Source organism: Suricata suricatta, chromosome 2, assembly GCF_006229205.1.
Source record: "Suricata suricatta isolate VVHF042 chromosome 2, meerkat_22Aug2017_6uvM2_HiC, whole genome shotgun sequence".
In the NCBI taxonomy this organism is placed as follows: domain Eukaryota; kingdom Metazoa; phylum Chordata; class Mammalia; order Carnivora; family Herpestidae; genus Suricata; species Suricata suricatta.
In genome coordinates, this window is record NC_043701.1 from 58,738,703 (window position 1) to 58,759,803 (window position 21,101).

A 21,101-nucleotide genomic window follows, 5' to 3' on the forward strand; every position below is an offset into this window, starting at 1 on the left:
CTCCATTGTGTATATACACCACATCTTCTTGCTCCACTCATCAGGTGATGGACATTTAGGCTCTTTCCATGTTTTGGCTATTGTTGACAGTGCTGCTATGAACATTGGGGTACATGTGCTCCTATGCATCAGCATTTCTGTATCCCTTGGGTAAATCCCTAGCAGTGCTATTGCTGGGTCATAAGGGAGTGAGCTTTCTTTTTCTTAATTTTTTTTTAATGTTTGTTTATTTTTGAGAGAGAGCACAAGTAGGGGAGAGACAGAGAAAGAGGGAGAAACAGAATCCAAAGCAGGCTCTGAGCTGTCAGCACAGAGCCCGCACCAACTCATCAACCACAAGATCATGACCTGAACAAAACTGGACACTTAACCCACTGAGCCACCCAAGCACCCCCAGTTTGAGCTTTCTTATATGGAGAAATGTGAGAGTACATTCTGAACTTGGCAAAAAGCAAATGTGATTCACAACCGGAAGTGTCCAGTCAAGGCATTTAATCAGAACAAACTCCACTGCACACTTAGAAACCCTTCCCAACATGGTATAATTGAATTCTGCAGGAACCCTCACGACTGGCGTTGTACACAACGTGCTGAAATGATAGATGATGTCTCCAGGGCCTGGGGCATCTGTCATTTATGCTTTAGATGGCCTTGACCTTGATGAGGAGGAAACATTTATTGCCAACTGTGCAGTGTAATTGTTCTGTAAAAATAGAACAGTGCTGTAAATGGCCATAAATTTAAGTTTATATACAGAAGATGGATTCTAGCACACAGTAGACATGGGGAATTTTGATCACCATCTTTCAGCCGAAGTCACAATGTTAATGTGATAAACACAAAATTATAAACTACCTTTTTCTTTTTTTTTGAAGTTTTTTGACATTCCTTTCTTCCCTCCCCTTTTTTTTTCTTTCAAATAATTGTACACGTAAATGTTTCTTAACGCAGTCCTGCCTTCAGACAGAGCCAAACACACTTGCCCCAAAGGGGGGCAAGTTTTCTGTTTCCTCTGCAATTGCATAACCTGACCAAGTCCCTGAAATACTACCAAAATGAGTACTACCAAGCCATCCATGCTGTTCCTTTCTTGCCTCACCAACAGAGTACTCTGAAGGGGAGTCGCTCTTTTACATCGTCAGTCCAAGAGACATTGTCGTGGCCAAGGAACGGGACCAAGATGACCACATTGACTGGCTCCTTGAAAAGAAGAAATATGAGGTAGTTTTGAATTTACATTTCTAAAAGTATAACAGCCTCTGTAACAGAGGCTAAAACATTTGTGTAATAAATCTCTCATGCCAGTGAATTAAAACGTCGTAAGCTAAAAATAGGTAGGAGTCTAATAACTTTCCAATACTCTTTTCAGAAATGAGGGGAGAAAAGATTACAAGGAGGTTAACTGGCTTTGTTGTTCAGGGGAGGGAGAGGTGTGGTGGTAGAGGGAGCGAGGTGGGTTGGATGCAGCCTATTCAAGTATTTCTTCTGTGGTTTTCCAAGGAATATAAGATCGAGCTAGTACTTCAGAATTGTCTCTTCTGTATTTTAGTGACACCATTCATTTGTGTGCTAATTTCATACATAAGATTAAGCTATCAAATTAATACTCACTTGGGATGGTTTGTACTACTTAATCAGAGAGGAGGGAGGATATGCCCTTCACCGAGTCTGGATTCAGACTAATTTGAGTAGAAAAATGTTCCATGGTTACTTGTTTTTTTTTTTTTTTTTTTTAGAAAAGAAAACCTTTTAACTTTAAAAGCTGAAAAGGCATTATAATGTTTGGTTTAGTTAGAGATGCCCTCCAGATTGGCTTATATACTTATTCACTGAAAACAAACAGACACAAAATAATCTACTTATTTGCTGCTTTAAGTTTGTAACCACCTGAAAGGATTTGGGGGGTGGGGGGATGGTTTTCATTTATAAAATAGCTTGAGTCCTGGTATTGATACAGAGTTCATATCTCACTTATTACCATATTGCTTCAGGTCTAGTAGTTCTTAAATAATTTTATATTTTAAACCTTTGTGTTAAAGTAATAATTCTGAACTTTCCAAGATGAAAGTAAAATCAGGGATTTTTGAAATCTTAATTTCAGATACACTTAACTGTATGCATCGAGTTTATGTTTTGTGTCCCACAAAGGGAAAGGGGCCCTTTGTCACTGTACATCATGCAGATTTAGAATGACAGATGAATTTTTTTGTTTGTTTGAACCCAGGAGATGTTGCTGTATTTTGATTTGTGTCTGAAATGTGATTCCAATATCCTAATGTGGAAATGCATTCAAATGGAAATAAGAGAAGTCTTCATTTTGGTTGAATGCTTCTGCTGGAGTTTGAATGCAGTGAGGTTCATTCAACCATAACATTAAAATGCCTATGCATGAAGCAAAAGCCATGGAAAATGGGGCTTTATTTATGTAGTCTAGAACTTTAAAACATAATATAGTGTTTATAACCTCAATATCTTTCTTTCCCCCTCTCTTCCATTTTCCCTCCCTTCTTTTCTACACCCTTTATCCTGCTTCTGTAAACATAGGAAGCTTTGATGGCAGCTGAAATCAGCCAGAAGAACATTAAAAGACATAAGATTCTAGTAAGTGTGTGATTTTATTATTTGAAACATAACTTTACCTTTGATAAGTTATGAGACTGAAAGTAATTTGAAAAGAAGAGATTTTTTCCTACCTTTCTGAGACTTTATTTCAGACCAATTCTCTAACCTGCAAGATCAAAATATTTCATTGTATTGAATCTGTTTCTGCTTGTAAACAAGAGGCTTGGACACTTGCTGGGAGGCAGTTTGGAGTAGTTTGGACCCTGGATTTGTGAAATGCACTTTAAATACAGAACTGTCCCATTGTGTGCAGGGAGCTTTTCTTTGCACTATCCTCAAATTTACCAAGAGTGTTTTCTTGGGTGCCTGGGTGGCTCAGTCAATTGAGCGTCTGACTTCGGCTCAGGTCATGATCTCACAGTTCATGGGTTCAAGCCCTGTGTCGGGCTCTGTGCTAACAGCTCAGAGTCTGGAGCCTGCTTTGGATTCTGTGTCTCCCTCTCTCTCTGATCATCCCCTGCTCATGCTCTGTCTGTCTCTCAAAAATAAATAAAATGTTAAAAAAAAAAAAAAAAAGACTGGTGTCATAATGCCGGATTGCTTCATTGTGTTCATAATCAGAGTCATTTGTGTTATGGAGATGAATCCAGGACCTCAGATACAACTTTCATTACATTTTGGACTCTAGAAAAATACGGTGACTAAAAGCCCATTTCTTTGCTGATTGTGGCAGTGAATTTGCAGATGGAAGGAGTGTGAAGGTCTTTAGAGACCAGCCAATCCAGGACCGTAGTTCACAGATGAAAACTGGAAACCTAGTTGTCCTTTTTGTTTCTTTTTTAATTAGAAAAGTTTTTTCCTTAGTGTTTATTTTTGAGAAAGCATGAGTTGGCGGGATGGGAGGGCAGAGAGAGGGAGACACAGAATCTGAAACAGGCTTCAGGCTCTGAGCTGTCAGCACACAGCCCAGTGCAGGGCTTGAACTCATGAACCGTGAGATCATGACCTGAGCTAAGGTGAAAATAGAAACACAGGGGCATATAAACATGTTTCGGAAGGAAATGAGCACAGTTACGTACAGCACACGAAGGCATGTACAACAGATAGGCAGTAGTGCCAGCAGCACACTAAGGTCATGGCCTGCTCGGGATCTGAGGCTCAACTTTGCAGTTTTCCAATTAATTATGGAATTCCTTCATCTCCTTTTCCCTAGGACATTGGCTTGGCATATATAGACCACCTGGTGGAGAAAGGGGAGTATGACATAGCAGCACGGTAATAATGACATTTTCACAATTATTTGTTAGTATAAGTAGAAGAGAGAAATGTTTATAATAAAATAAGCCATTCTCTGAGGTTGATGTTTTTTAGATCTTTCTTACAGGGGTAACTTTTGAGTATTAGCATGGATTTGTTACTTACCCACCTACTGTCTCATTTTCACCAAACAAGAGAATTTAATGAGAAGGATGTGAAAAACATGAAGAGTCTGAGAGTTTCCCCTTTTTATAAGCTAACAGGTTAGCACCGCAGCTTCGTGGTTGCTGGCGAAGACGTGAGACTCCTGGGTCGGAGGTGCCGGCTAACGCCGCAGTAGCCATAGCCAGAGTGTCCGCATTTGTGCCCCATCCCACAGCCCCGCTTCCTGCAGAGGGCACTGCACAGGAGAGGGACCCTGACCTTCGGGCATCTGATTCTTTTATAACGGGCAGGAATCCTGCCTGCCCTTAGCTTCAGAGGAGCAGGGTTAATTTTTTTATCATAGCAAACCTGCCCTTTGCCCTGGAGGGAAACATTGTGTGTGTCTCTCATTTCCAGGGCTGTTTACTCTGCTGACATCTTGACAGGGCAGTCAGTGCCACTGCTTATACTTCAAGGTGGATGGTCCACCAATAAAAGGGTGGCAGTTAAACAGAACTGACCAGATTTCAGGCTTTGGGTCCACAGGGGTCTGTGGGGGACAAGATCATAAATGTTACATAGTGAGTGTGTGGGTGTGGCCCCCCCTGGAGCTTCAGGGTGCACGCCTGTAGGACCACACAGCAGCCTGGAAACTGAGGCTTCAGGCCTACCTTTTATTTTCTGAGATTGAGGGAAACTTTTTTTGTTTTTTTCTTTGGTTTTTTTTTTTTTTTGCGGTGTAAATTACTTTTTTTCCATATATAAATATTTCTCCAGATTATATACTGTGATAGGATTTTAGTTTTCTGAAGTCTGATTTTGTAGTCCATTGTTTAAAAGCCATTCAAGAAGTGGTTTACATTGGTACTTTTCGGGCATGGTGACATTTCTTCAAGGTCCCCAGCCTGCTGGCTCCCACACTAGCAGCTCTCGTCTGGACGTGAAGGAAGCTCGGAACAGGATAATCATTGGCAAAATCCCTAATCGTAGCCTTCTGAAAGGGACTCCTCTTTATTTCTAAGTATTTTGTACTAATTGTCATGGTTTCTGTTAACCTTGTATATGCAGACACATAGTTAGCTAGTAATGCCTTTATGTTCATTGGCACTTGAGGTGGAAATTTATCACAGCTCTGGGATGAGAGATTTATCTAAACCAGTGGAGGAAATGTATTCCTTATTCCTTTTTGCTTTCTCCCTGGGATGTTTTGACTGCCAGCAAATGCCAGAAAATCCTTGGGAAAAATGCAGCACTCTGGGAATTTGAAGTTTATAAATTTAAAGAAATTGGACAGCTTAAGGTAAGCACAGCCTTATTTTTAACTCTTAATTTTTGTATGTAGTATATTAGTATTGAGATGGAAATAAAATAAAGACCAGTTCCTTCATGAAAAGTGAGTGTTATCTCAGCTAGGAAGAAAAATCAAATATATAAATCTGATTTATATTTCATGTGTATAAAATATATACCTATGTATTATACCTTCTTATATCACTCCAGTTCTGTCTGTGTTTAGATGAAGTTGTTATGTTCTTTTTATGAATATGTAAAGCAGGCATAGTCTAATTCTACATATTAAAACAGCATGAGGCTCTATTCAAATGTACTGAAGAATGAATGTATTTTTTAAATAATTTATTTGCTGGAAGACAAATTGAAAAGGTTGACCATGTAACTACAACATGTAGTTCGATATTTCTTGTCTTCACCCTCTTTTTTCTTTTTCAAGTTTTCATTAATTTCCAGTGTAATATTAGTTTCAGGTGTAAAATTTAGTGATTCATCACTTACATACAACACCCAGGGCTCATCACACTTGTGATAAGTGCCCTCCTTGATGCCCATCACCCAACCTCCCTCCAACAACCCTCAGTTTGTTCTCTGTTGTCTTATAATTTGCTTCCTTCTCCTTTTTTTACCCTTTTCTCTATGTTCACATCTGTTTTATTTCTTAAATTCCACTTATGACTGAAATCATATGGTATTGGTCTTTTCTCTGACTGACTTATTTCACTTAGCATAATACACTCTAGCTCCATCCATGTCATTGCAAATGGCAAGATTTTATTCCTTTTTATGGTTGAGTAATATTTCATCTTATCCATTTATCAGTCGATGGACATTTGGGCTCTTTCCATAATTTGACGATTGTTGATAATGCTGCTCTCATTGGTATCCATGTATTCCTTCAAATCAGCAATGTTGTGTCCTTTGGATAAATACCTACTAGTACAATTGCTGGATGGTAGAGTGGCTCTATTTTTAACTCCTGGAGGAGACTCCATGCTGTTTTCCAGGGTGGTTGCCCCAGGTTGCATTCCCACCAGCAGTGTAAGAGGGCTCTCCTTTCTCCACATCCTCACCAACTTCTGTTGTTGGAGTTGTTAATTTTAGCCATTTGACAGGTGTGAGTTGATATCTCACTGTAGTTTTGATTTGTATTTCCCTAATGATGAATGATGTCAAGGATCTTTCCATTGGCTTGTTAGCCATTTGTATGTCTCCTTTGGAAAAATGTCTGTTCATGTCTTCTGCCCATTTTTTAACTGGATTATTTGTTTTCTGGATGTTCAGTTTTATAAATTTACATTCCTTATATATTTAGTTTTAAAATTCCTTGCCTGGGTGGCTCAGTCGGTTAAGCGTTCGACTTTGGCTCAGGTCATGATCTCACAGTTCGTGGGTTCGAGCCCTGTGTTGGGCTCTGTGCTGACAGCTCAGAACCTGGGGCCTGTTTTTGGATTCTGTGTCTCCTTCTCTCTCTGACCCTCCTCTGCTCATGTTCTCTCTCTCTCTCTCTCTCTCTCTCAAAAATAAATAAAACATTAAAAATTTAAAAAATAAAATTATTTATATATTTTAGATACTAACCCTTTATCTGATAGGCCATTGCAAAAAACAAAAATCCCCTCCCATTTTGATGGTTACCTTTTAGTTTTGTTGATTGGGAAACAGTTTACCTTTCAACTTATTGCAGAACATCCAAACTAAACAATAAAGTATCGTATGCTTGCTTAAAACATTTATTTTTTTCAATATTTGTGAACCTTCACAGTGTTCTCTTAGAGTTATGAATATGTTTTTAAAAATTTCTAGCTATGAGGTGCCTGGGTGGCTTAGTCGACTTTTGATTTCAGCTCAGGTCATGATCCAGGGGTTGTGGGATAGTGCCCTTTGTCAGGCTCCGCACTGAACATTGAGTGTGGAGTCTGCTTGAGAGTCAGTCTCTCTCTCTCTCTCTCTGTCTTCCCCCCCCCGCTTCTGCCCCTCTCCCCCACTAGTGCTCTCTCTCTCAAAAAGTTTTTTTTAAACTTTAAAAAATAAAAATAAAAATTCCCACGTACTCAGGCTGCCCGCCCTGTGACCTCTGCATTTTGCCCTCCTGTTCTTACCCCAGGGACACTGCTTGTCTTGTTCACGGGGCTGCTCCTGGAGAAGCTTACCCAGTGGTGGGGCCATGTTTACACTGATGGCTCCGTAACCCAGACCTCTCTGTTACAGTCCTGTCTATGCTCAAAACCTGTGATGGCCATTCTTCTTTCCTGAACTGCTGATAACGATCACTCAGATCAACATGAATCATTTCTTTCCCAGAGTTGGTCCTCCTCCTCCTCCTCTCAGTCTGTATCTGTGACTCCACGCTACGCCCATCCCTCCGCGCTTTACAGCTCGCAGCGCTGCCCTGACGAGAACATGTGATTCTGTCTCATCTGCAGTTCCTGTCTGCCTACCGCGTCAGCCCCTCGCCTCCCCTCCAGTGCCGCTGCCTGGACTCTCATCTGTGCTGTCAGACAGATGGATGAACAGCCCTACCCAGGGCTAGTGGTTTAAAAAAGAAATCTGCTCTTTTCCCTGCCCTTCTGCTCCAAGTATAAAACCCACATTGCTTTTATTGCCCTGCTTCCCCTTTTCCTCCAGCCTTAGCTCGCTTCTAGGACCCCTGTCCCACATCTCTGAGCCACTCTGGTCTCCCTGAACACAGTGCACATCCCTGGCTCCACCCTGTGCCCTCTGCCCTTCCCCAGGGTGCCCTTCCCCGTGTTTTCCTGATAGATGGCTGGCGTCCATCTTTTCTGCCTCAGTATACAGGCTCTGCCCCTGCTTATCCAGCGCCTTGTGAACCCCTTTCTTAGAACACTTAGCACATAGCACTGCAGTTGGCTGTTTAGATGTGTGCATACCATCCCTCTGAGGCTTTGAGCCCCTTGGGATGGTGACTCTGGGTCCATGTCCCCAGGACAGAGTATGGTGATGGGTACATAGTGCACTGCAGAGTCATTTAACAGCGTTTGGAAATTCAGCAGGCAGCACTAAACAGTAAAGAAGGCAAGGTGTGTTATTTTCCCTTAATGTCAAATGTTGATTATATGTTTTTAAAGAGTGATATATTCCATTGTAAGTAAAAAAAAAAAAACAAAACAGGGATAGATGACCTGTAACTCCTTGATTACTTAAGATAGAGCTTTTATTTCTGTGACATAAATATTATGTTTCCTATTATTTAGATTTTCATTAATTCATCAGGAAGAACAGAGAATGTTTACCCTGAGGCAGTTTTATTATTCATCATTCATACATACATACGCCTTATGTATACTTTTGAAAATATATTGTAATGTGTTATAAGACAGAGTTTATTTGGATTTTTCTTTTCATAATTTTCCACAGTATTCTGTTGCCTTACATTTAAAAAAATGTATTTTTTTATGTTTTTTTTTTTTTTTTTTGAGAGAGATAGAGTATAAATGGGGTAGGGGCAAAGAGAGAGAGAGAGAGAGAGAGAGAGAGAGAGAGAGAGACACTCTGAAGCAGGCTCTGTGTTGTACTGTCAGCACAGAGCCTGACATGGGGCTCGAACTCAGGAACCATGAGATCCTGACCTGCACCAAAGTTAGACGCCAAAAATACACAGATGGTCTCCTACTTATAGTAGTTTTAACGTCTGGTTTTTCAACTTTACATCTGGTGCAAAAGCGATACGCAATCAGTGGAAACTGTGCTGTGGATTCGGATCTTTCCCCGGGCTGGCGATACACGGGGTGAGGCTGTGGCGCTGGAGGGCAGGCCAGGCTCGGGCAGCTCCTGGTCAGGTCAGCTGTGCTGTCACCAGGGTCGGCAGCCCATAAGCTCACAGCCAGTTTGCTCTTCATTTTCAGTACAATATTCAATAAACTAAGAGATATTCACCACTTTATAATAAAAACAGGCCGTGTCTTACATGATTTTGCCCAACTGTCGGCTAACATACGTGTTGTGAGCACTTCTAAGGTAGGCTCGGCTAAGCTGTGATGTTCAGAAGAGCGGGAGCTTTGAATGCATTTCTGACTTAAAATATTCTCAATTTATGATGGGTTTATCAGAATGTAACCCTACAGTAGGTGGGGGAAGCTCTCTGTACTTTTACATTTTCTATGTAATTGGGGTATGATTTTGTTTTGTCCCTTCTCAAAGAGTTTTTTTCCTTTTCCTTCCTTAGGCTATTAGTCCTTACTTGCCAAGGGGAGACCCAGTTCTGAAGCCACTCATCTATGAAATGATCTTACATGAATTTCTGGAAAGTGATTACGAGGTACGGCCATTCTGACACAGTCATATTTACTTGCTCTCAGTGGGAAAGTGGGAAGAAACCTAGATAAGTAATACAGGGAGCAGATTTGTGGGTCACGTGAGATAAAACCGAGGATAGACCCCGATACCCACTTGTGTCTGTGTAGACCGTGGAAATCTCTAGTGTGCGTAGGTCACAGACGGTTCCTCCCTCCTTTATAATTTCCTACAGCTAATTCCTTTGGCTCCTTGAAAGGGGTAAAGAAAAAGGACTAAATGTTGTTTGGAGATTTCGTATGTAGAACAGCCGCCATTGATGCTTGAGACTCAGAACTAAGTCTGCCAAAGGCGAATGAAGGGAAACCGGGGTGTTGGGGGGAAGGGGGGCAGGAAGGGAGAAGTGACTTGGGAAAGATCTGTTTGCCTATTGACGACGGGGAAAGGTGGTGTTTCCATGGCTGTCATCTACCATAGGGTCTCTGCTTTCACATGCGTGTTGCAATTTTATACTTCCGTCAACCCCATAAATGGTAATACCCAATTTTACAGATGAGGAAACTAAAGATTAAAGAACTTAAGGTTCACGGGCCTACATTTAAAAAATTGGCATGCCTGGATTTGAATTTAAATTGGGTGTTAGCATGCACCCAAAATGGATTCTGAGTCTTAAAGTTTCTTAATTTCACACGCATTTATTCAGAAAATACCTGTGGAGTGTCTGCTGCAGTGCAGGCATGCGCTAGGCGCCAAGCACGCAGATGCAAATGAAACGATGAGCATTTGGCAGTAGCTCATGGTGTGTGTCGCACGCAAGCGTGTAAACCAACGATTCTCAACGGGGGCTGATTATGGCCCCCAAGGGACTTTGGGCGAAGTCTGGAGACAGTTTTGGTTATCGTGACTAGGTCATTGTTGCTACTGACACCAGTTTAATGGATGGAGGCCAGCAAGGACACTACTGAGCATCCTACAAAGAGCAAGAGAGCCCCCGTGACACACAACCATTTGTCCTCAAATGTCAACAGCACTGAGGTTGAGAAACCCTGATGCAAACACATGACGAGGTAATGTGCTTGGAGCTCTAGGAAAGCTGTCAACCAAGCATATGGCCGAGCCTCAGCCTTCTTCCCCTCCGACCAGAGGAAGGAGGTTTCTGATACGCAGATTCTAAGCCCATCAGCTCTTTTTCACGTCAGTGACTGATGTCAGGAGGCTCCACAAACCAGGAGATGTCGGACGACAGGCTGCCGTCTTCAGCTTCTGCCCAGCCTTCCGAGCCTTTCATAAAACAGCACCGTCAGCAGCTCCTTATTAAGTTCCAAGAGCCTAACCCCAGGGATAAGTGTTCATTTTTGGTGCCTTGTAGTACGCCACGGGCCGTCATTGCCACCTTCTATCTTGGTGTTATGTTTCAGGAGGACTCTGCACAAGGACTTGAGGTGGCTCGCAAAAATGTTAAAACGTGCAGGTGGCAAGCAGACTGGAGAGGGAATGAGGAGAGTGACCCTCGGCCTCCGAGCTCCTGCTGAGTACCTTGTTAGGATCCTTTTCTGCCAATAACAGATTGAATTTAAGGGAGAGCGGGACCCTGTGGCAAACACTACTACATTTTAACTCTGAGGTGAAGTTTAGATCTTAAGATCCACAGGGACCTTTAAAACCATGAGCCCATATGCTAAGAACTCAGGCATTCGGCCAGTTACTGTCTGCCAGGTGTCCTCGGTACGGAAGATGCAGGCAGCCTGAAGCATGTGTGGTCAGTATCATTGCCTTACTTTCAGAGCCTGGATCTTTTCCTTTCTAGGTCTGTAGATGTAGATCTTCTGGAAGAGTTTAGGGTGATAGTTTCTGTCATTTATGTTGAACGCCAGCTGATGGAGGCTGGAGGCATGGTTTCTGTTCATTTCCAGTTCAGTTCGGTTCAGCAGAGCTTTGTTTAGAACCTGCCATGGGCTGGAGCAGGGCCGAGTACTCAGTTGGATCCAAGAGGAATTTAAAAAACCATAGTCCTGTCTTCAGTGGGGGACCACATTGATAAGCTTTAAGCAACTGAAACATCAGTGATACAAGCCAGAGCGATCTGTTCTATACGAGGTCTGATGAGAGGCCGTTATTGACCGTAGTTATTGGAAAACATTTCCAATATTGAATAAAAGACTTGTAACAGTCTTCTGTTTCTTTCCAGTGTGTTCTGAGTACAGAGTGGCTGTCATAAATATGCCATCTCTGTACATTTTCCCAAAAGAGAATTATGAGTGTTCTATGAAAATGATGGAGAAAAATATGAATTTTATTGAGAAATACTGAAGCTTAGTATATTTGTCCTCTTCCTCAAGTAATGTAATTTGACCATGAAAGCCACAGTTTTATTATTTTTATGATCGTGTTACAGTTCTTTCACATGATTCAGCTCTTTTTCAAGAAACGGTTTTAAATTCTGTATCATTAAAGTTATCCTATTGATTCATGTCTGGAAGTCTGTTATCTAAGAGAGAAAGAAATAGCATGACTTAAGCTTAGAGTTTGTGGGTGTTTCTTCCTAAATATTCAGGGCATCTGCCTGGTCAGTACTGTACAAAAGAAGGGTATACCTAATTTATTGTTACTGTCATAAGCTCTTTATTTTTTAAACATTCATTTATTTTTGAATTATTAATGGGAGAGGGGCAGAGAGAGAGGGAGACACAGAATGGGAAGCAGGCTTCAGCCTCTGACCTGTCAACACAGAGCCCAACACAGGGTTCGAACTCCTGAACCATGAGATCATGACCTGAGCCGAAGTTGGCTGCTTAACCGACTGAGCCACCAGGTGCCCCTGTCATAAGCTCTTATAAATTGTTTACCTTCCCTCAATCTTAGTTTCATGTTTAATTTTGAATTAAATTATCACATAATTGACCAGGGAGCAGTGTTCTGTAGCAACACTTTTGATCACGTATTACGTGGATGAAAATTTTGTCACTAAACAGCACTAAAAGTCAGATGGAAAACAAAAAACAGTTGTCTACCTCTCTGGAATATTGACTTCTCAATTTCTTCCTAAAAATATTTGAAGTGGCAGTATTTACTTGGAGGTAGTGATGCCTCATGGCTTGTTTCTATGGGGTTTCATCTTTTTATTTACAACCGAGCAGAATTATTTATATATTTTTAAAAAATTTTTTAACATTCACTTCTGAGAGACAGAGACAAGTGTGAGCAGGGGAGAGGCAGAGAGAGAGAGGGAGACACAAAATCTGAAGCAGGTTCCAGGCTCCAAGCTGTCAGCACAGAGCCCGATGCGGGGCTTGAACCCACACACAGTGAGATCATGACCTGAGCTGAAGTCAGCTGCTTAACTGACTGACCACCCAGGCATGCCATAGCAGAATTATTTTTATAAGTACCGTAGGCTAACCAATTGTGCCACTGGAGCTCCATGATGAGTTAAACTTAATGACAAACATGTAAGCTTATTAGAAGTAGGACAATGGCCATGGTGTTTCATTTAAGGAACATTGCGTAACCTTGTACTTAACTCTGGTGGGCACTGAGATGCTCTCTGACGTTGCCCATCAGTCATAACTGCTCCCTGATAACCGTGTCCTCTGATTAATCATAAAGGCTGCAGGGTTGATTGCATCAGTGCTTCTTAGCACATCTATTCCAGGGTGCACGGAGCCAGTTAAGCAGAGAAAAGTCTAACGTGAAATGTGATAAATGTTTATTTCAGTTTATGTAGGAGTCATCATGTTCTTATCACACAGTATGACCGGTCATTTTGTCTCCTTTTGTATTAGAACTTGGCAGCACTGCCAGGCCGCCACATGAATGGGGAGGAGAGAAAGTGGAGCCAAGCCGCCTCCTTTCAAAACCAGTGTTATTCCTGGTCTCAGGGCTACTGAGAGCCACCACTGTTTGGCTGGGAATCTTTTCAGACTTTTTTAAATTTTGCAGTCTTAAAACATTGAAACTTGATCCAAAGTATCATTTTGGCTCTAAGAATATTTTAATATTCTGATTCAGTGGTTTTATAAGATGCACCATCTTTACTTAGGGACACGTCTTCCCAAACCTCTCCAGTCGAGCTGCAGTCATGCTCTTATGTGCGAAGGTTGCAGTTTGGATGGAAAACATGGTGCCTGTTGTTCTGGTCTCCTGCCATCCTTCCTAGGGTTAGGTAGGACTTGAATCGAGACCATGATCCTGATTCTTTGGCATTTTCTTTGAACAAAATCTTGGTACTTTACAGAAGCAAATTCCACCACACTATTTTCATTTCTGAATCTCACTTAAGTGGGGCGCCTGGGTGGCTCAGCCAGTTAATTGTCCAACTCTTGATTTCGGCTCAGGTCATAATCTCAAAGTTTGTGAGATCAAGCCCCACATCGGGCTCTGTGCTGACAACGTGAAGCCTGCTTGGGATTCTCTCCCTCCCTCTCTTTCTCTGCCCTTCCCTCACTCGTGCTCTCTCTCTCACAAAAATAATCAAACATTAAAATAAGTGAATGTCACTTAACTAAAGTCATAGTTTATTAAAGCACTAGTTGAGATAATTAATATTAATAGGGTCTTTTTTGATAACATGAAGAGTTTTTACTTCTCTTTGCCGTCTTGAACACATCTAAGGTTTTTCTCTACAAGTTTCAAGGATCAGTAAGCAAAGTCCTCGGCCATATTTTGAGTTACAAAACCTGAGCTCTGAAATCAGGAATCAGGACGGCCGAGGCTGCCCGGGATACCAGCCAGGAATCAACTGTAGGAGGGAAACAGGATCCAATCAGGAGATATGGGGGTTTCTATGAGAACCACAGAATGTGAGGTCTAGCTAGGGAACAAGATTTGAGCCAAAGTCCCAAATCGCCTGAACAAAACTAGGTTTAGAGGCAAGAATGGAAAGAGGACAAAGATGGCATCTTGTGGCAGGTGGGGTACCGGTGAATCTGCCGTGGGAACAAGCCATTGCCTGTGGCAGTGCCAGCTGCACAGGACACCTGTGTGACCAGTGCACGCGGGGCCAGGCGCAAAGGGCACAGGAGGTGGGGAGGAAAGGAGCCGACCAGGGCAGCATCTTCAAGATGCTGAGAGTGTCATCCGGCTGTTACGGTTAGTCCAGAGTGAGTTTAAAGTAAAGCAAACCTAAACTCTGTGTGCGGCATTGCATTATTGAACCCCAGGGGTGCCTTTCTTATCTGTGCAGGACTGGAGGACACCACCTCCTTCCAGAAACAGTAGGTAGAGCTTAGCGTGCAGTAATTCTCTGCCTCCCTCATCACCCCGAAAACCAGAGTCTGAAAGTTGGTGATACGTTTATGGACCAAAGTTGTGCTTGTTTGTTTTATTCTAGATAGAGAACATGTGAGTTGGGCGGGGGGCGGGGGGGGGGGGGGGGAGAAGGAGAAAGAGAATCTTAAGCAGGCTCCACACTCAGTGCAGAGCCTGATGCGGGACTTGATTCCATGACCCTGGGATCATGACATGAGCCAAAATCAAGACTTAGACACTCAACCGACGCAGCCCCACGGGCACCCCTGGACCAGAGTTTTAATCATCAAATTCTTCTGTCTGTTTATGTGAAGACTTTTAGGCATTGTTTAAACTTTTTGGACTGTTATTCTATTTAAAGAGCATTCTTCTGTTTTTCCTCCTTGATTAGGGTTTTGCCACTCTAATCCGAGAATGGCCTGGAAATCTGTACAATAATTCAGTAATAGTTCAAGCAGTTCGGGATCACCTGAAGAAAGATAGTCAAAATAGGACCCTACTCAAAACCCTGGCAGAACTGTGAGTATAATTTAGTGCTGCTTTTTCCAATTCAATCCACCTGAGGAGTTTTTCATGTCTTGAGGACTCTGGAGGGGGAGGACGCAGAAGAGGGAGACTTTCACATCATTTTCCTATATTCGCTCTTAGCAAAGTCCTTTCATAAACTTCTGGTGAACAGCTAGCAGGTGAGGAAAAAGTGTGAAACTGTACAAACATAATGGAATCCATTTCCCAGAGGAGAGGGGACCCTGGTCAGCAGCTCTACATAGAGGAAATGGTTCAGAAGGGAAGAGTGCCAGTTCTTAGATTCCAGAAGAAAATCGGTTTTCCAGGCAGGCTGTGGATCCTGTCACTCTTGGGTCTGCATGCCAGTTAATGTCCCAAATCTCAGATTCATTGTCTATAAGATGGATACATTCCTTATGGGCTGATTTGAAGGCTTGAAGGAGAGGTCATAATTAAGAACTAATTAAGTACACTGCCTGGCACTGAGTCAGACCTCAGAAGATGGAAGCTTGGTTAATAGTTTTCATATTTGTTGGGCACTTCAGGTGATCCGGGCTTTCTTCTATATGCCTTTGATACAAGAATAGGTAAGACACACTCCTGCCTTGGGGCAGCTTGGTCTGGCGAAGAGAAGCCTGCCATAGGTCTTGTCGGGAAGCCTGTTCCTGCGTCAGCCTCTCCGGGGCATTCCCACCACCCCTGCCCATCTTCTCGTGTCCTTTGCCAAGACCAAGAAACTGCACCAAAATGGCTCAGAGTTTAGTAGTTTGTTACATTCTGGGTTGGAATGCTGACCATTTTCTTCTAGAAACATTGTTCTAGATACTCCTTGGATTTTGTAGTACTAACTGTACTAATTCTTAACTAGGGTTGCCTGGGTGGCTCAGTCAGTTAAGCATCCAACTTCAGCTCAGGTCATGAATGAAGGTTTGTTGAGTTTGTAGTTCATGAGTTTGAGCCCTGCATCAGCCTCTGTGCTGACAGTTCAGAGCCTGGGACCTGCTTCAGATTTGTGTCTCCCTCTCTCTCTGCCCTTTCCCCATGTACTCTCTGTCTGTCTGTCTGTCTGTCTGTCTCAAAAATGAATAAATGTGATAAAAATATTTTTAAAATAATAGTTCTTAAAAAAAATTTTAATGTTTGTTTATTTTTGAGAAAGAGACAGAGTGTGAGCAGGGGAGGGGCATAGAGATTGGGAGCACAGAATCTTAAGAAGACTCCAGGCTCTGAGCCATCAGCACAGAGCCTGGTGCAGGGCTGGAACTCAGGAACCGCGAGATCCTGATCTGAGCCAAAGTTAGATGCTTAACTGACTGAGCCACCCAGGAGCCCCGTAACAATTATTCTTAACTAATAATGGACTCGAAGGACAATTTAGGTTCAGTTGGTTTTCAGGAGCTGGCTTCGGAATTAATGTGAAAAACAGTGTTTCAATAGAAAAACACATCAGTTTTATAAGCTCCCATTACAAATAAGCTTTTGGGACAGAATCCATTTGCTGAACACTGCTTGTAAAACACTAGGACTGAGTATTTTTTATTACTGGAATAAGAATTACCTTTGTTAGGGACCATAGTTTCTTTCTCTGGATATGGATTTCTATGAAAAATGTTTGAGAATTTCTATAAAAGAAAACGTTTAGTACTTGAACATTATAAATTTCCTGAGACTTGGCGAGATGGGAAGCAAGGTTCCGAGAAAGAAGTTCTTACTAGTCACATCTAGTTAAACCCCAAGGAATAGTCTTCCAAATGCAGTGGACTTTTCTATTGAAACAAATTTTTCAGTTTTTCATACTGCAAAATGTGATTTGTATGTGTGTATGTGTGTTTAATTGAAGTGTTGATGAACATTAACATAAAAAATTTTGTGTTTCCAGGTACACCTATGACAAAAATTATGGCAATGCTCTGGAAATATACTTAACATTAAGACATAAGGATGTTTTCCAATTGATCCACAAGCATAATCTTTTCAGTTCTATCAAGGATAAAATTGTTTTATTGATGGATTTTGATTCTGAGGTAATGCATTTCTTATTTTATATCAATCAATTATTTTTACTCCTCTAAAGTTTTCATAATTGGACACCTATTCAAATTTTGGAGAAGGTAATAAATCAAGTAGCTTGGCTGTATGTGATCATGTTCAGAACACTGATCCTCACTAGATGCTAAGCTATATTATTTCTTTCTTGAAGTTTATTTATTTTGAAAGAGAGAAAGAGTGTGTACGTGTGCAGGGGAGGGGCAGAGAAAGAGAGGGAGAGAGAATCCCAAGCAGGCCCTGTGCTGCCAGTGCAAAGCCCGTCACAGAGCTTGATCTCACGAAATCTGAGATCATGACCTGCGCCGAGATCAAGAGTCCAATGCTTAACCAACTAAGACACCCCGATGCCCCGAGATGTGTTAGGCTATTTTAGTACTTGGGATTCAGGAATCCTTTACTTGATGTCGTTATTCTGCAAAAACCATCATAATCTGATGTGGAGCTTTGAAAGTTGTATGTGTGTGTGAAGTAATTGTGTAGTCAAACAATTCACATAATTCATAGAAACAGAGAAACTAGCCAATACACTTTGGCTCGTTCACCTCTCTTTGTATATCCCAGAATTAAAATGTTAGGCGAACCTCTGTTTTGATCCATTTATTGTAATTTTATTCACTTGGCACTCACAGATTTACTTGGGCTCAGACTTGCAGGATGTGTTATTTTTATTGCACAGATTTGAACAGTAGGTTGCTTGACTCATGAGGCCACCCATCCCCTGCAGCTCACAGTGGTGCGTGGGTGCGTGCGTGTGTGTGTGAAACATAGAAAGCTAATCACAAATAACCATGATGGACATAAAAAAGTTCATAAAACACAGTTCCTCATTCAGAAAATTGAAATTTTAGTTAAAGAGTATAACCTGCAAGGCTCCAAAAGGATTACATTGATTTTTCTATTTTATTTTATTACATTAAAGGGTGTTCTGCCCTATATTGTGTATGTACGTATACATGTATATTATGTATATGTTATGTGATATAGATTAGTCTTCATAAAGTTAAACTTAAATAGAAGCTGAATCTACTTTTTTCCCCCCTGAAAGATGGCTTTTAGCCCTTGTTTCATACTGAATGGTTTAAGTCTTTGGGGACTACCAATCTAAAAAGAATGCGTACAGTTCTGAAGAAGTTCAGGGGCAGAGGTGGTGCTTCTCTGGCAAAAGATGATTAAGAGGATGAAATGCTTACATAAAAATTAATTCCATTCCGTCCTTATCTGCTCTCCCCTTCCTTCCACCCCCACCCCCACATGTGTCTCAGGAGCCAAGTTTGGCACCTGTAGCTGTAGGGAAAAAAGGATGAACGAGTTGAGACTAATTGCCGTTCAAGAGTATGAACCAAAGTTAAGGAATCGGAGTTTTCTAATTAGAAGATACTTTAAAGATAATTTCTAACATCGTCATATTTTAGCGGGGAAACAAATGCCTAATTACAGGCAGCAGCAGGGTCAAGAGCAGGACGTGGGTATCATGTATGACGCTCCATCTGGTGAGCTATCTTCCCGCTCCCTGCTGTTACGGACATGCTCTGATATGTGTTTCCTGAATGTTAAAGGTAAATAAATTCTGAAAATCCATAAGCTTTGTATCTGTATGAGACTCCAAATATCTAATTTTTTCCTGGCTCTTAGCCTCTTCGCCACATAAGACCAGCCCCTTAACACCTGTGGAATCCGTAGAGAGCCACAGTGAGGGTTCAGGCAGCAGGAAGTGAAGCTCATTTTTGTGGTCCTAGAAACAGCACGCACTCCGTAACGAGTGAGAGTCACAGGAGTGGCTGTGAAGCTACATCCGACAACACGGAGGCTAGACTGTGTGTAGAGGAGATGTTTGGTGTTTGGTAAGTTGTAGCAGGACAGTGTTTCAGTGGTGTGCAAAACACACAGGCCTCAGATTGAGACACATGTTAAAATACGTTCTTTTACACGTCTCCCTTAAGGGCTGTGATAACTCAAAGGGACCCTTACGTGTGGAAAAGAAACCCTCCCCCGTGAACTGTGACGGCATGTGCGGCACAGTGTTCAGTGTTCTCCTCTTACACAGCACAGGTCAATGACTGTGGCTACTTTTTTTTTTAATTTCAGAAAGCTGTTGACATGCTTTTGGACAATGAAGATAAGATTTCAGTGAGTATCTTTTGTTTTTATATGTGTTGCCAGATGAGGGTCTGGGAGCACCCTCACCATAAGGAAGCGAGATGTTTGTCAGATGGTCTCGCAGCTGTTTGTGTCCTCCTGTAACTCCATGTTTAAAAATTCCTTTTCTCTCTAGATTAAAAAGGTAGTGGAAGAATTAGAAGACAGACCAGAGCTGCAGCACGTGGTGAGCATGACCGTCTTCGTTTGCCCCTTTGATTGCATAGTGGTTGAGCCACCTGTCCCTATTGGTGGGGGTATCCAGCAGGAGTTTGCCCAGGTCACTCCTTGGATGAGAGGTTTGACCACCAACCATAATCCACAATTAGTATGCTCCCACCCCAGCTAGAGACTAATTACAGATCGGGTACTTTAACTTTGACTCCTACCTGAATTGTGTATTTAGGAAAAGTTCTCATATTCATGTTTGTATCACCAGGCCGTGTCTAGGAGTAAGCACCTTGCTTCTATAGTTACCACTGAGTACAAGTACATCATAAATTACCATACCTCGGAAGGGTCCAAGAACAGAGCCTTATTTCTCTATCCCCCACCCTCCTGCTAGCTCATCCCTCTTCTCATTTGGCCTCAGTGGTAGTACTGGTTAAGTAGTTGAGCCAGGTCACTCAAGGTCATTCTAGAGAGAATATCAGAATGTCCTTGCTCTTCTGAAGGTGTTCTTTCCACTTTTCCTCCTGAAAACTGCTTTTCCCCCAAGCTATTCAGACCTGAATATAGCAGTATTAAACAGGTATAGCTTTTCTTGTTTTCATATTCATGGCTTATTCCTTTTTTTTTTTAGTATCTGCATAAGCTTTTCAAGAGAGACCACCATAAGGGGCAACGTTACCATGAAAAGCAGATTAGCCTTTATGCTGAATATGATCGACCAAACTTACTTCCCTTTCTCCGAGATAGTACCCATTGCCCACTTGAAAAGGTAAGTCACAGGGGCACCTGAGTGGCTCAGTTGGTTTAGCATCCAATTCTTGGTTTCAGCTGAGATCATGATCTTGCAGTTTGTGAGTTTGAGCCCCATGTCGAAATCTACCCTGATCGCACAGAACCTGCTTGGGATTCTCTCTCTTCTCTTTCTCTGCTTTTACCCTACTCATGTTTTCTCTCTCTCTCTCTCTCTCTCTCTCTCTCTCTCTCTCTCTCTCAATCTTCCTCCCTCTCTCAATGAATAAATAAATAAACTTAAAAAAAAAATAAAGACAAGGTAAGTTACAGACTCATTCAGACACATTCCATACACTTTAGGCGAAGAAGTTGTACTTGTTGGTAAGCTGTTGATCCTTCTAGTCTTCTGTCACTCAGCCATCCCTGTTCATCCCTGTTGTTCCAAAGCATTAGGTTTTGCTGGAGCATTCTGATGAGAGTTGGAGGTCCTGCTGGCTAAGATTTTAGTGAAGAGATGAAGCATTTCTTTACCAGGTTTAATTGGAATAAGGGTTTAATCTAGGGTCTAGGACTCAATCAGCCGTCAAGCAGAAATGGTATCCCTGGGGAGACTGAGTGGCTCAGTCATTTGAGCATCCAATTTTGGCTCAGGTCATGATCTCATCTGGGTTCAAGCCCCATGTTGGGCTCTGTGCTGACAGTTCAAAGCCTGGAGCCTGCTGTGGGTTCTGTGTGTGTGTCTCTCTCTGTCC

The 21,101-nt window shown here is 42.0% G+C and overlaps 1 protein-coding gene across 1 annotated transcript in view; it reads left to right on the forward strand.

The window, feature by feature from the left end:
• Window positions 1-21,101, forward strand: part of VPS41 (VPS41 subunit of HOPS complex) — a 168,745-nt gene that overhangs the window by 124,804 nt on the left and 22,840 nt on the right. Inside the window, exons 13-22 of the mRNA XM_029926759.1 lie at window positions 1,106-1,221; window positions 2,545-2,601; window positions 3,776-3,837; window positions 5,182-5,263; window positions 9,440-9,532; window positions 15,146-15,273; window positions 17,141-17,285; window positions 19,396-19,437; window positions 19,583-19,633; window positions 20,249-20,386. Coding sequence (XP_029782619.1) covers window positions 1,106-1,221; window positions 2,545-2,601; window positions 3,776-3,837; window positions 5,182-5,263; window positions 9,440-9,532; window positions 15,146-15,273; window positions 17,141-17,285; window positions 19,396-19,437; window positions 19,583-19,633; window positions 20,249-20,386 — 914 coding nt within the window. The remainder of the gene's footprint in view (window positions 1-1,105; window positions 1,222-2,544; window positions 2,602-3,775; window positions 3,838-5,181; window positions 5,264-9,439; window positions 9,533-15,145; window positions 15,274-17,140; window positions 17,286-19,395; window positions 19,438-19,582; window positions 19,634-20,248; window positions 20,387-21,101) is intronic.